Source organism: Delphinus delphis, chromosome 11 (assembly GCF_949987515.2).
Source record: "Delphinus delphis chromosome 11, mDelDel1.2, whole genome shotgun sequence".
In the NCBI taxonomy this organism is placed as follows: Eukaryota; Metazoa; Chordata; class Mammalia; order Artiodactyla; family Delphinidae; genus Delphinus; species Delphinus delphis.
In genome coordinates, this window is record NC_082693.1 from 39,239,323 (window position 1) to 39,252,773 (window position 13,451).

The window sequence follows — 13,451 nt, forward strand, 5'->3', positions numbered from 1 at the left end:
ACCCCTGCCTGCCAACGGTCCTCCAGGCCTGTGGTGTTGAGTTCCAATGACACTGTTTTGAGCCTTGTTTTCTTATCTGTGAAATGGAGACCACACCTCACCATTCGTAAAGGTGGAGTGAAAAAAGTGATTGTTTCTTTTTATTTTTGTTATTGTTAGCCTCAGTTCAATTTTTTCCAGCCCTCTCCGCCCGTTTGGAGGCAGTTCCTCGGCCTAGGCACAACGTACGGTCGTTTCCTACAATGTGTCTGGAGCGGAGTCCCCACAGCTTGACGCCGAACTCTGATCAGAGTCGGGTGAGCGGTTCGGGACAGCCTCCAACACCGTCAGTTAGCCTCATTCAGGACACCAGCCCTTCCCACAATGCCGCGAGACTGCACCGTCCCGCACCAGTCCCGAGACCTCGCGAGAGTACCCAGCGCCCGTTGTCTCTCAGACTCCGAGCCCACGCCTTCGCCGGCCTCAGAAAGGTCTCCTTCTTCTTCTTCCACCCCGCGCTCCGCTCTCGGATTGGCTGGTTGAGTCGGGTCAGTTTTTTTCCTGGCCAGAAAGCGGCTCGACGACTAGTCCTTCTTTTGGCCTCGCCTCCGAAGCCTGCGGATTGGACAGCTGAATCCTGTGACACACGCCTCCGCAGGAGCGCAGACAAGCCAATCAGGAGCTTGGCGTATTTTACAAACTGGGGAAGTATCTGCAGCAGAAACCGAGAGAGTCCGGGGAAAAAGCGAAGCAAGTGAGGGCGACGCTGAGGGGTTCCGGGGGAGGTGCGGCACCGGGATCTTGGAGGGAATGAGGGCTTCGGGGGCTCGTAGGGAGGAGAAGCAGTTTGGGGTCCTGGGGCTAAAGAATAGGCTCAGAGGGTTAGGAGGAGACCCCCAGAAAAGAGGCCTTGCAGGCGCCGGGTCCTCTGGGCGCATGGATTTGGGTGGAGGTGGGAGTATCAGGGATGTCAGGACCGAAGCCCCGAGCTGGCTGACCTTTGATCCCTGATCCTGCCTTCTTCTCCGTCTCAGTTGTAGTCGTCATGACTACCCTCCAAGCCACGAAGGATCCTCTCCTCCGGGGTGTATCTCCTACTCCCAGCAAGATTCCCGTTCGCTCTCAGAGACGCCCGCCTCTCCCCACAGTCAAACCCAGCGCCCTGGACCAGGAGAACCAAGATCCAAGGGTAAGAGGGGTTGTGGGGGGTGAAGACAGTAGCTACAAGGACGCAGCACACACCAGCAACGTACCCCAACGCTGAGCCCCAGCTTTTTGTTCTCCCTTCCCTCAGAGATTGGTGCAGAAGCTCAGTAGTCAGCGCCCTCTCGTTGACTCAGCAGGCCCCAGGCCGAAAGCCACACATCAAACAGAGCAATCGGAGAGATTGGTGGGGAGTACTCAGCTTCGGACCCCCTTGGAGGAGCTCAGGCCTAGCCCTGGGAGACAAAATGTGGGACCTAGGCCCCCTCTCCAGACAGGTACCTGTTGGAGGCTTGAAGACAGTTTCTTTGGCTGGGTAGGAGAATTGGCTGGTGGCAGTGGGGTTTGGGGGCTTTGCATTCCCGGGTCTCCTGCTTACTATAATTCCTAGTCCCTGCTGCTAGAAAGCTCTTTGCTCTTAGAAGCCCTTTGCTTTCTTCAGCAAAGCGTCATCTCTTCTAAAGCCTTTTCCGCCTCTCCCAGTCGTAATCAATCGCTCTGTGTTCGCATGCTTTGCTGTACTTCTTTTATAACATGTCCATACTTGGACTTGAGTCTGTTACCTCTCTATAGTTTGATGATAGCTTTCCTGAGTATGGGGGCTTTGTCTTATTTGTCTCAGGGTGTCAGTGCCTAGAATAGTGTCTTACACAGAGCAAAGTCCTATGAATGTTTGGTGAGCTGAGTTCAGTTATATGAGTCTCTTCGGCTCACTCTTACACCTCAAGGTGACTCTGCTGGGCTCCCTGACCCCTCAGCCTCCCCGCTTCCTGTTCCTTCTCACCTTTCCTTCTCCTCTTCCCTTGCAGAGGCTCCAGGGACCATAGAGTTTGTGGCTGACCCTGCAGCCCTGGCCACCATCCTGTCAGGTGAGGGGGTGAAGAGCTGTCGCCTGGGGCGCCAGCCCAGTCTGGCTCAGAGAGTACTGGTTCGAGGGAACCAGGGAGGCACCATCCGGAGGCGCCAGGTAATGAGCCAGGATAGGAGGAGATCAGGCTGGAGTAGGCTGATGAGGGAATCCTGAGCCTGTACTGATAGCCTCTCTTGGGGTCCTAGGATGCCCGGGCCTCTGCATACTTGGCTCCCAGAACCCCCACCCACCGACTGGACCCTGCCAGGGCTTCCTGCTTCTCCAGGCTGGAGGGACCAGGACCTCGAGGCCGGACCTTGTGTCCCCAGAGGCTAGAGGCTCTGGTGAGTGCCCTTGAGGGGCTGATACTCAGTGCTTCTGGGAACTCCTTCCAAGGACAGAGCTGGGCCTTAGGAGGGAAGGTACCTCATGATGAGCCAGAGGGTTGGTATGGAGGCCAATGGGGTTGTTGGTGAAGCCTGAAGGTTTGAGGCCTACCTCTGACTCTGTTTTTTCTCTTGCTCCTATGGCTCAGATTCCACCTTCAGGACCTTCCTCTCACCCCTCTGCTCCTCCCGGTTTCCAGGAGCTAAGAAGAGAGACAGGTGGCAACAGCAAGTGAGGAGAGGGTCATCTGGAAAAGAATGATTCAGTGTCTGATACAGGGGTCCCTCAGAGCTGGGGCCTTCCGGTAGCTTTAGGACTTCCCAGCAGCCCAGGGCGGAAGGGGGAAATCTGTGAGTGCTCAGGGTGAGCCCTTGCAATAGGGGTCAGGCCTTCACAGCCAGGCCTCAATATGACATCAGTTTCATCAGGCTGTGGGACAAGGAGGGGACAGAACTGAGAGGTACCATCTCTTTTGTTTCGTGGCCAGAGCACAGACCGTGGCAGTAAATGGGATTTGGGTTTGATTTCTGACTCTTAGTACTTATGATTTGTGCAAGCTTGCCTTACCCTCCGAGCTCCAGTTTCTTTTCTTTTCTTTTTTTTTTTTTCTGGCTGCGCCACTGCGTGGATTGTGGGATCTTAGTTCCCCAACCAGGGATTGAACCCGGGCGCTTGGCAGTGAAAGCGCAGAGTCCTAACCACTGGACTGCCAGGGAATTCCCACTTCAGTTTCTCTAATCTGTCAAATGAGGATAATGTTTGTATTATCATTTGAGGTTATCGTGAGAATTAAATGAGATGATGTTTGAAAAGCACTTAGCACAGGGCCCAGCTCGTACTTGGTACTCAGTGACTGCTAGCTGCTGTCCTTATCGCCATCAGGACTTCAGTGAGCCAGGCCTCAGGATTGCTTCTGGAGACCCTTGTCAAGCCTGGTGAGTGTGTCTGGCCATGGGGAGACAACAGGGGCAGGGGAGCTGCTTGTAGGGAGCAAAACAAGAGAAAGCTCAGCAGGCTGTGGCGGGAAGCCCAGATCAGAAGGAGACAGAGAGGAAGAGATCTTCTTGATAGGCCAGAGGTTGGCCCAGTTGCACTTGTGTCGGAGGAGGTGGTCCCCGTCTCTACCCTCTCTCTGCCGCTTCCTGTAGGGTTTACCTTCCACTCACTGTTCGGTCCTCAGCCCCTAAGAGCCATCACCGCACCCCTAGCCCACTCAGGGTATTCAGATTAATGATTTACTACTGAAATAGTGCTGGCCTGCAAAGGGATGCTGGATGGGTCCCCACCCCTGATGGTGCAGTGGGGGCTGTCAAACTGGCATACCCTAGTCGGAGGTTGCAACCTCCGACTAGGGTTGCAGGGCACTGTGCCAGACTTTGATGTGTGTTCCAGACACTGCAGCAAATTTCCTGTCTCCTCCTAGCTTCCTCTCTCCCTGAAGGAGAATATGAAGTTGTCACTCACTCAGATGAAAGAGGAGGGGGCCCCCTCGGTCTGGCTCAGCGAGTACCATTAAAAGAAACCCGAGAGACAACACACACCAAGGTGAGCTGGGACCTTCCTCCTCTGTGCTGGGGGAAGGGCACAGAGGAGATGCAGGGGGGGATTCCCCAGCAGCAGCGGCACTGAGGATTGTGGGTAGAGCCAGGCAGTCCCAGCCTGGATCTCAGCATGTTAACTGGGTCCTGGTTTGCCCTAGATGGACCCAAGGCCCTCTCCAGAGTGGTACTGGCCTCTGTTTACCAGGTGTCCGGGGCCTGCGAGTGAGAGGTCACAGTCTGGTATACATTTGTATCACCATCAGATCAGTGCTGAGAGTAAGACAGATCTGAGAGTTCATTCTTTCACTCCACAAGGGTTTATTGAACAGCTACTGTGTGCCAAGCAATGTTCTAGGTTCTGGATATACAGTAGGAAATAAGTTCACATTCTAGAAGGGGGAGACAAAAAATAAACACACGCGTAAAATATATAGTAGGTCAGATGGTGCTAAGTTATCTGTTTAAAAAAAAGAAAGTAAGGCACTGAAAGGGAAGGAGAAGTGGAAGGGGGTGATTGGTACTGTAGTTTCAGGTAGATCGGTCAGGGGAATCTCACTGAGGTGCGGCTAAGTGAAGAGCAGAAAGAGTTGAGGGAGTGAGCCATGCAGATAATCTGGGGAAGAACGTTCCAGGCCACAAGAACTGCAGATGCAAAGATGGTGTGTTTAAGGATCAGCAAAAAAGCGAGGCTGAAGCAGAGTAAGAAGGAAAGGAAGTGAGAGGTTAGAGCAATGACAGAATCAGGTTGGGTAAGGATTTATAAAACAGCGTAAGATCTTGACTATTACTTGGAATGAGTGCAAAGCCATGGGGAGGGGGGATGAACAAGGGAGGGACATGACTTGATTAGATCTCAAAAGAATCACACTGGCTGCTCAAGTGAGGACAAGAAAGAGCAATGCCAAGCGGGAGGGATCACTCTTCCACCTTGTTCTCCACAGGACGGCCGTGACTCCTGCCTGATGCCCTCCCCTGGCCAAGTGATACCACCTGCCATCACCCGGCCATCACCCTTTGGACGGGCTCAGCGTGTGCCTTCCCCTGGCCCCTCAGCTCCAGTTTGTATCCACAACTCCTGGGGGCTGGGATCACTGTGAGGTCTCGGTTTTGTCCCTGCCCAACCACACCCATCTCTCCCCAGACCTCATATTCAGTGTTGCGGCGTCTCGCCATCCGCCCCAAAACCCAGTTCACACCCCTTCCATCGGCCCCCAGAGCTCGGCAGGTGAGAGAGGGCAGGGGAGGTAGCTGGCTTAGGCCAGGGCTGGAGGAGGAAGGGGATGGATGGGTACAGGGAAAGTCATGGCATCTCACTTCTGTCCCAGGCCCAGTGGTTGAGTGGCCTCTCCCCTCAGCCTTGCCCCGAAGAGCCTGCCCTGCCCTGGGTAAGTATCTGAAACCTTCCCATGCTGAGCTTCCTCGCTCTGTCCCGTTGGCCTGAGGCCCAGCAGTTTTGAAGCAAGTGGGCTCTCTGGAAAAGCTGCCTAACTCTCCAACTCTCCCTGCTTCTCTGCTGCCCCTCCTAATCCAGGTCTAGGGCCACTCAGTTAAGGCCCTGATCCCTTCCTCACTAGTTTGAAGACTCAAACTAGTCTTCTTCCTACTCCAGCCTGGCTTCCTCACGTGGCCCCTCTCCTCCCATGTGGCAGGAGCAGATTGCAGTCCGGTTATTTGACCAGGAGAGTGGCATAAGGTTGCAGGAGGGTCCTGGGAAGCCACCCGTGTCAACTCCTTATGGACCCCACCCCAGTAGAACCCCCAACCTCCAGGAGCTGAAGCTGCAGGTGGGCTGGTGTGGGCAGCAGCTTTGATGCCCGATGGGCAGTGACGGGGCTGGGAAAGCGAGAAATGGCGGGGGTGGGGGTGGGCATGGAAATAGGACAGTGTGGGTACAAGACTTGCACCCACTTCTTGACATCACACTCTGTCCCACCCACAGCGCATCAGTATCCTGCAACAGCTTTTGCGACAGGAGGTAGAGGGGCTGGTGGACGGCAAGTGTGCCCCCCTTCATGGAGGCTCCTCTCTGGATGTGGTTGAACTTCAGCCCCTGCTGGCTGAGATTTCTAGAACTCTGAATGCCCCAGAGAATAAATCTGGGGCTTTTCATCTTCCTGGAATGTTACAGCACTCTGGGTTGCCCAAACCCTACCTTCCAGAGGGGTGTGGGGAACCAGAGCCCTGCCCTGGAGCAGAGCCCGAGGTAGCTCTGCCCTGCCCTCCAGCAGAACCAGGGCCCCCAGAGTCCTACCATAGGAGGGGGCCTGAGATATCAGAGCCCTCCACCCAGGAGGCTTCAGAGCCCTGCCCTCTGGGAGAGCCTGGACCCCTTCAGGCCTGCCCCCAGGGGCAGACAGGACTCCCAGAGCCCTCCCCTAGGGTAGAGCCTGGGGTATCAGAGGCCTGCTCCCTGGAACCCAGAAGTCCAGAGTCCAGCCCATGGTCCTGCTGCAGTCAGTGGGCTCCAGCGACCACCAGCCTGACCTTCTCCTCCCAACGCCCACTTTGTGCCAGCCCCCCTATCCACTCACTCCAGTCTCTGAAGCCCCCAACAGGCCAGGCAGGTAAGGAGTTGGTTGGAAGGGGTTGTGAACAAAGGAGGTCCTCATCTCTCGCTGGGAGCAGGGCCTGCCCTGCACCAGGTGATCCTACGCTTTCTTTCCCCTACCTCCCTTGCCCCAGTCCGGCTCTCCCACAGGAAGAAGTGGGGGGCTGCACCTTCAGCCCTGTGCTCCTAATTGGCTTGGCCCTTGGTCGCGGAGTGGGAAAGGGCAGTATATGGTGGGAGTCTAGGACTCCAGAGTCTGCCCTGATCTCTCTGTGGCCTTTGGCCCTCAGGCCCCAGCAATCTGGCCCCTCGAACCCTGGCCCTGAGGCAGCGCCTCAAAGCATGTCTGACCGCCATCCACCACTTCCACGAGGCCCGCCTGGACGACGAGTGTGCCTTCTACACCAGCCGAGCCCCTCCCTCAGGCCTCACCCGGGTCTGCACCAACCCTGTGGCCACATTGCTCGAACGGCAGGATGCCCTGGTGAGCCTCCGGTCCACAGCCAGCTGTGCCTGTGGGAAGTAGGAAGTAGGGCAGGGGGCCATCCTCGGCTCCTTTACAGAGGTCAGGGGGAAGAGCTGGCTACAGTTCAAGGACGGCTGGGCTGTGACGAGGTCAGGGGGAAGAGCTGGTTACAGTTCAAGGACAGCTGGGCTGTGACGAGGTCAGGGGGAAGAGCTGGTTACAGTTCAAGGACGGCTGGGCTGTGACGAGGTCTTCTCTCTCCCTAGTGTTTTATTCCAGTCGGTTCTGCTGCCCCACAGGACTCTCCGTCATGAGGCATACGCCTCCACCCACTCCTGTCCTGCCTTGCACCTTCCTTTTAACCCTTATTTATTTTCCACACCATGTACTGGGGGCTGACACCCTTTTGTCCTTCAATAAAGTTTCTAAAATGTCCAAATGTCTGTTTTCCTCCGGTCCTACTTAGGCCAGCTACTGCTGTTTCTCCTCAATTGTCCACATGGTGGCAGTGTCCTCCAGCTTAGAGGCCAGCCCTGGGTTCTCAGTCTTCCCCAGGCTCCCTCGCCCAGAAGCTGTCCAGGTCATCCCACTCCTGCACACCCCACCCTCCCAGCAAGCACTATGAGTGAGTGTTTTTTTTTTGGGGGGGGCGTGAACGTGGGCCTTTGGGGAGCTGCTTTTCTCCTTGCTCCCTGAGATCTTGGCCGCTCCCAGGAGCCGTCAGCAACTCCAGCATCGCCTAGAGTTCCCTAGAACTCTCCCCCTGCATCAGCAGAAGCACCAGACCCATACCTCTGGAATCCTCCCTTGCTAGTGTCCCTCTGGTTGGCGTCTCCCTACAGTGTAAGGCCTCAAAGCTCTCCTGAAGCTGATACCCTTCCCCATATCAGAGTAGAAACCCTGGGCTACTCCCCTCCTCGGCTTCCCCAGAGGCAGGCCTTGCCAGGAATAATGAAACCTTTGCCTCTGGCAGAGAGTGATAGGGTAGGGGTCCTTGAGAGGAGTGAGGAAAGGGTCAGCCACTCTCCCCCACTCTGTGCACCGAGTTAAGAGGCACACACATTCTCCCACTTCACTTTATTGGAAGAGGCAACAGCAGCTGTAGCCCCAGGGCCTAACCCCCGATGGGGGTGAAATGGGGACTGCAGGATGAGTTTTAAATGCTAGGAAAGAATTTCCTGGTTCCTCCAGTTCACAGGGAGGCTGCCAAGGCTAGAGCCTGAAGCCTGAAAATGGAGATGAGGGGAGGAGGGGATGGCAGAGAAGTTGTCATGACAGAGGACCAGCGCCTACCCACCCTGATGTCTCCTCCCGCCTAGAAGGGCTCCTTCTGTTTCTGTTCTCTCCCTCCCCAAAAGCCAGGGCTTCCCTTCTGTTTTCTGCTTTCCGTGCCTCTGTGCTGCAGTTAGTGAACCTGTTTCCTAGCTCCCGAGAGAAGAGAGGGCCACGACCTGCGCCCCCCTCCTGGCCCGGCTTTCACAGGCATGTGCGCGGATGCTGGTGGTCCCTTCCCAAGCCGCTCTGCTCCTCCGCCCGGTTTCCTCAGCTCCCCAGCCACTCAGTTATACCCCGGAGCACCAAGAGTCCGCCCATTAAAGGCCACCTCCGGGAGCGGGAGGGCCCGTCCCACCCCCAGTCTCTCAAAGGATGGGGTGGCGCCTTGGGTGGGGCAAGCTGAAGGTGGGTGAGGGGGGGAGCGGAGGGGTGGCGGGGGATGGGGCCCGACTCAGTCCGGGTAGATGATGAAGCCAGAGAAGGTGCTGTACTTGTTGGTGTTACCGCCGTGCACCTTCCCGCCGTCCAGCTTGATGAAGACTTCATCTCCCACATCCAGGTGCAGGATGACGCTGTTGCTGGCATAGTCGTAGTTCTGGTCCGCGTCCTGTGCAATGGCGCTGGCCCGGACCTAGAGAAGGGGAACAGAACAACCCACTCATGCCCTGTGCGGAGCTGGGGTGATGAGGGGTCGGCCGAGGAGATGCAGCTGGGCCTGTGAAGGTGACGCGAGGGTAGCAGGCTGCAGGGTTTGGGAAGGACAAGGTGCTTCGCAGGCACTGCCATTCACTAGCTGCTGGGACTCGGGCAAGTTTCACGCTTTCTGTGGTCCTTAATTTGAGCTATAAGGTAGGAGGTAGTAATAGAACCTACCTCCTCAGGTTGTTAGGATTAAATGAGTTACTACGTGCGAAGTGTGTTACAAAACAGCGCTTTGCACAAAGAAAATGCTATATAGGTTTTGCTATTATTCTTATTTAAAAAATAAAATTAGACTGTAGGATAATTTTTAAGATTCTGAACCCACTCGGACCTTCTAAACTTGTGCTCCCTTCCCCCAGAGATAGGGCACAGGTGTGTCTGTGCGTGTGTAAGCAAGGGTGCAGGCTGTGGGAAGATGCCATGATGTAATCCTCCTCGATTGTCCCTCCTAGTGCCCGCGGGCGCCCCGACGTGGGGGTCGCCTTCCGCCCAAACAGGTAGTGCCTCTTCCCCTCTGGCCTCGCTGCTGTAGGTCGCCTCACCGACGCCTCAGCGTCGCAGCCAGCCCCCTCCCCAGCCCCCCTCTTCCTGTCCCGAGGGGGCTGGTTATTAACTGATTAATTATTCATCATTATTCTAATCACTATTTACCGTGCCCAAAGCCGCAGCGCCCGCACCGCGGAATACAGTGTGGGAGCCACGCGGCCCCCGCCCCCTCGGGAAGCGACGCACTCTAGATACATACTCCCCCCCTCCGCCCCTCACAGACACGCCGCACAGACCACACACACCTACTCAGTGCCACAGGCAAGCAGCCACCGCTCTACTCTCACACCTTCGCACCCCGCACCCACAGACACACTTGAATCACGCACACACACGCTACAGTCTTACACACATACACTCTCACTCCCTTTCCCTGGGCTCCTGGGGCGGCCCTGCTGGGGGGAGACCTCAATGTAGTGCCTTCGGTTCTTGGAGCGGAAGGGTGCTGCAGCGGTAGCAAGACCTGGGGTTCGGACAGGTGGGATAAGCAGGCCTGACGCGCCACGGTCAAATCACCCCACCGCGCACGGGGCGTTCGGAGGTCACAGCTCAGCCCTAACCTTACACCCTGCGGCTTGCGTGGCCCAGGCACATTTCCCCAGCCCCACCCCTGTGGCCTCTGGCTCCCCCTAAGCGTGTCCTGGACCTTGAGCTGAGTCTTTGGGACTTTTCTTCCAAGCTAAGGCAGCAGTGACTCCGACTCTGACCACAGGAGCAGGGACCAGGCCGGGGTCCAAGGCTTCTGCTTTATCTGTTCTTGCCTCTTCCCTTCTCCCAAATTCGTTCCTGCAAGCCGCCTGGCTGGCCCCAGTGCTGCCTCATTTTCCACCTCTGCCTATGGACTCAGTATTAGCTGAGGGTAAGGCCCACTCTAGAATTGACCTCAGGCCCTGGGACTAGTAATAGAGTTGCCTGGAAAATGAGACAGTGTTTTCTTTCTTTTTTTACCTTCTCCTTGAAAATCCAAGCTTAATGACCCCCATACGGGAACAGATACCAACTGCCCACGGCGTGATACCCGGACTCCATTCTAACTCGAAGGAGCCAGACTCCGGTAACTTGCCCATCAAGTGGCTGGGTAACCCAAAGGCCAGGAGGGCTGCCCAAGACAGGTGAAAAGAGGCTAAGAGGCAGGGTGAGATACCAAAGAGGTTTGCTGTATAGTTGCCTATAGTCGGAGTGTGAGGCTCTGAGTTTTAATTCTGACACCATTCCTAATGTTCCATAAGACCCTGGGCAGGTCGTTTTCTTTCTCTGGCCCCCCAATTCCTTTTGTACTAAATGAAGCGATTTACAAGTTCTTGGCAATGTGGCCTTCTTGGATTTAGTGACGGTGTTTGGGGAAGAGGTTCGGGTTGCGTAATAAATGCAGGGAGAATTAGAAAGCTACCTTGTCTGGGGCTGGGTGGGAGAGGGGCAGCTCACCTGTCCATTCTTCATCAAGTCCGCCCACATGCTGGTGCCGTCACCGCCGCGCATAAGCACATGGTAAGCGAAGAAGTAGACACCTGGCATGGGGCAGGTGAACTTGCCACTGGCTGCCTCGTAAGCGTTGCCCACGTTGGTCACCACGTCGTCGAAGCGCAGCACTTCGTAACCTTCGTGTGGCCGCCGCAGGCCAGCATAGAAGGCAATTCGAGGCACGTAGCCGGCAGGGGGCGCTACCCCGCCGGGGCCTGGGCCTGGAGGGCCCGGGGGACCTGGCCTGCCCGGCTCTCCTGGAGGTCCTCTGGGACCTGGTGGTCCCGGGGGCCCTCGCAGACCTGCCTTCCCGCGCCGGCCCACCTCTCCCTTGGCGCCCTGAGGGAAGGGGGGTACGGAGGCGGGCGCGCCGTCGGGTCCTGGGCCTCGCGGCCCGTGGGGGTCGCACACCATGCGGCAGCGACCCAGCATCTCGTAGTGCGCCGGCCCGCGGGAGCTGTGCACTAGCAGCGGAATGGCCACCAGCAGCAGCAGCACCATGGCCACCCCGACGGCCGCGCCCGCCACCCTCTTGCGGCGGCTCAGCCGCGACGCGGCCAGGGCCAGCAGATCCTCCTCACTCTTGGGTGCAATGGTGGCGGAGGCCCGGGGCTTTCCGCGGGCGCCAGAGGCGGTGACCGGGCTCGGGCCTGGGTCGGGATCCCCCCGACGGCTGCGCCCGGCCCCCCCGCCCCTGTGGGCTCCCGCCTCAGTGGTGCCGTTCCCCAAACCTTCCGTCAAGGCGGAGGTCCCCCCGTTGTTTGGACCAGGGACAGCTCCCGACAGTTCAGAGTCCGTGGTCCTCTATTACCCTCTCGTTCAGTCTAACGTTCCCAGGCGCCTGAAATCGGTGGCTTCTCGGACGGCTGGTTTCTTACAGATCTAGGATGCCTGCCCTCCGGACAGCTGCTTTCTCGAGGATGGCGGCGCCTAGGTCCCAGGCTACCCAGACGGATAGCTCCCGGCCGGAGCTGGGACTACTCTCCGCGCTCTGGACGTCCGGGGCTCTGCGCTGCGGGTGGCGCCCACCGGACGCGACCTCCTCGCAGGTTTGCGCTCTGGCTCTTGGCGAGCCTTGACCCACCTTTCTACCCTAGCCGCGGCCCCAGCCCCTGCTGAAGCCCTGGCCCCGCGTCTCTCTCCAGCTAGCGCTCTCCCTCTCTGCGTCCCTAACCTTCCTTCCCTCCCTCCCGGAGCGGCAGTGCGGGTGGTGTGAGCCGCGACGCGGCGGGAGCCGCTCTAAGAGGCCGCGGCGGGGGGGGCGGGGGCGGAGCGACCCCTGGCGCCCAGAGAGGGAAGCGTGGAGGCGGGGCAGGCCACGGCCCCCACCCGCGTCCCCACAGCCTCTCGGTTCCTGACCGGCTCTAAACCAATTCTGCAGGGATTCACTGCCCTCACCCTATCCTTACTTTCACCCTCTACCCTGAGTTTGGTATTCTCAGAGCCCGGAGGAGGCCAGAAACGGGGATGGGATAAAAAGCGGTGGAGATGCACACACACAGAAGACAGACGTGGATTCCAGAGCTAAAAAGAGCCCTCCCCGGCTCCCCCCCTCAAAAAAAGAAAAAAGAAAAAAGCCCACGAGCAAACAACAAGGACTAGAAAAAAATAGAAATTCGCCACTCAGTGCCCGTGACCGAATAACATATGGTAAAGGGTTCAACGGGTACGGGTTGGCCTGAACTGGAAAAGGCAAATCTCCAGGCACCTCTACCCTCGACCCCCAGTGTTGGCGGAGGGGGCCGCAGAGCAATCGAGAGAGTGAGGGAACAGAGAGAGTGAGAAAACAGACCAGCCTGGGAAAGCGAGCAGGAAACCGACAGGAAAGCAGAGGAGCTACAGAGAAATCAAAGGGATGCAAAGCCAGATAGAGACGCAGAGACAGAGACAAAGCTTGAAAAAGAGACTAAATGACAGCCCCAGAGGGGGAGAAGGAGAGACAGAGACGGAGAGAGAGAGACAGGAGCCAAGACAGGTTGACAGATCGAGAGAGAAATGTAAATGGCGCGCTGCAGAGAGACACCCAGGTCCGTGTTCGGACTCCAATGTGACATATCAACTGTGGGGACGACGCGGAGGCGGGGCGCTTCTTGGAGCAGTGTGGTAGGCTCTGGGCCTGTGCATTGTGACAGTGTGCTGGCAAGTGTGGACGTGTCCATGGGACCCTGGCCTTGTGTGTCCCTGGGTGAGTGGGATTGTGGATTGTGGATTGCCTTTGTGTATGTATGTGTGAGGGCTGTTTGAAGGGAGGTTTTATATTTGTCTTCCTCTTAGTCCCTAAATGTGGAACCCCATGAATGTCATCTTTCTTATCTCAGGACTGAAGAGTAGAGAGTTTACTGGGGAGAAAGAGTCAGAAGGCAGCTCTTGCCCTGGCAGCCCAGCCCAGTCCCACCCCTGCTCAGGTCCCAGACCTTGTCCAGCCCCAGGATCTCTGCCCCTTCACCCTTCCACAAAGGGCTGTGGTTAGATGGAAACTCAGAGAAGTTGGAC

The 13,451-nt window shown here is 57.2% G+C and overlaps 2 protein-coding genes across 2 annotated transcripts; one reads left to right on the forward strand and one right to left on the reverse strand.

The window, feature by feature from the left end:
- The first annotated feature begins 722 nt into the window (after positions 1-722).
- Positions 723-7,403, forward strand: TROAP (trophinin associated protein). The gene is made up of 15 exons (XM_060026201.1): positions 723-733; positions 1,014-1,168; positions 1,274-1,460; positions 1,992-2,149; positions 2,239-2,376; positions 2,568-2,650; positions 3,302-3,354; positions 3,843-3,964; positions 4,902-5,018; positions 5,102-5,185; positions 5,286-5,345; positions 5,610-5,744; positions 5,900-6,524; positions 6,799-6,992; positions 7,241-7,403. Exons 2-15 carry the CDS (start codon positions 1,025-1,027, stop codon positions 7,286-7,288), a joined length of 2,148 nt encoding a protein of 715 aa, XP_059882184.1. The 5' UTR covers positions 723-733; positions 1,014-1,024; the 3' UTR covers positions 7,289-7,403.
- Positions 7,404-8,043: 640 nt separating this feature from the next.
- Positions 8,044-12,773, reverse strand: C1QL4 (complement C1q like 4). The gene is made up of 2 exons (XM_060026202.1): positions 10,923-12,773; positions 8,044-8,880 (listed from the first exon to the last, which is right to left on the reverse strand). The coding sequence occupies exons 1-2, from the start codon at positions 11,457-11,459 to the stop codon at positions 8,701-8,703; spliced, it is 717 nt and encodes a 238-aa protein (XP_059882185.1). The 5' UTR covers positions 11,460-12,773; the 3' UTR covers positions 8,044-8,700.
- Between the last annotated feature and the right edge of the window lie 678 nt (positions 12,774-13,451).

What these genes read in the sequence shown, in the direction of transcription:
- C1QL4 (XM_060026202.1), bottom strand. Translation starts at nt 11,459, where the DNA reads ATGGTGCTGCTGCTGCTGGTGGCCATTCCGCTGCTAGTGCACAGCTCC. An exon ending in ACTTGATGAAGAATGGACAG is followed by an intron (nt 8,881 to 10,922) that starts GTGAGCTGCCCC and finishes CCCCTTCTCTAG; the next exon opens with GTCCGGGCCAGCGCCATTGC.
- TROAP (XM_060026201.1), top strand. Translation starts at nt 1,025, where the DNA reads ATGACTACCCTCCAAGCCACGAAGGATCCTCTCCTCCGGGGTGTATCT. An exon ending in GGAGACCCTTGTCAAGCCTG is followed by an intron (nt 3,355 to 3,842) that starts GTGAGTGTGTCT and finishes GTCTCCTCCTAG; the next exon opens with CTTCCTCTCTCCCTGAAGGA. An exon ending in GAGAGACAACACACACCAAG is followed by an intron (nt 3,965 to 4,901) that starts GTGAGCTGGGAC and finishes TGTTCTCCACAG; the next exon opens with GACGGCCGTGACTCCTGCCT.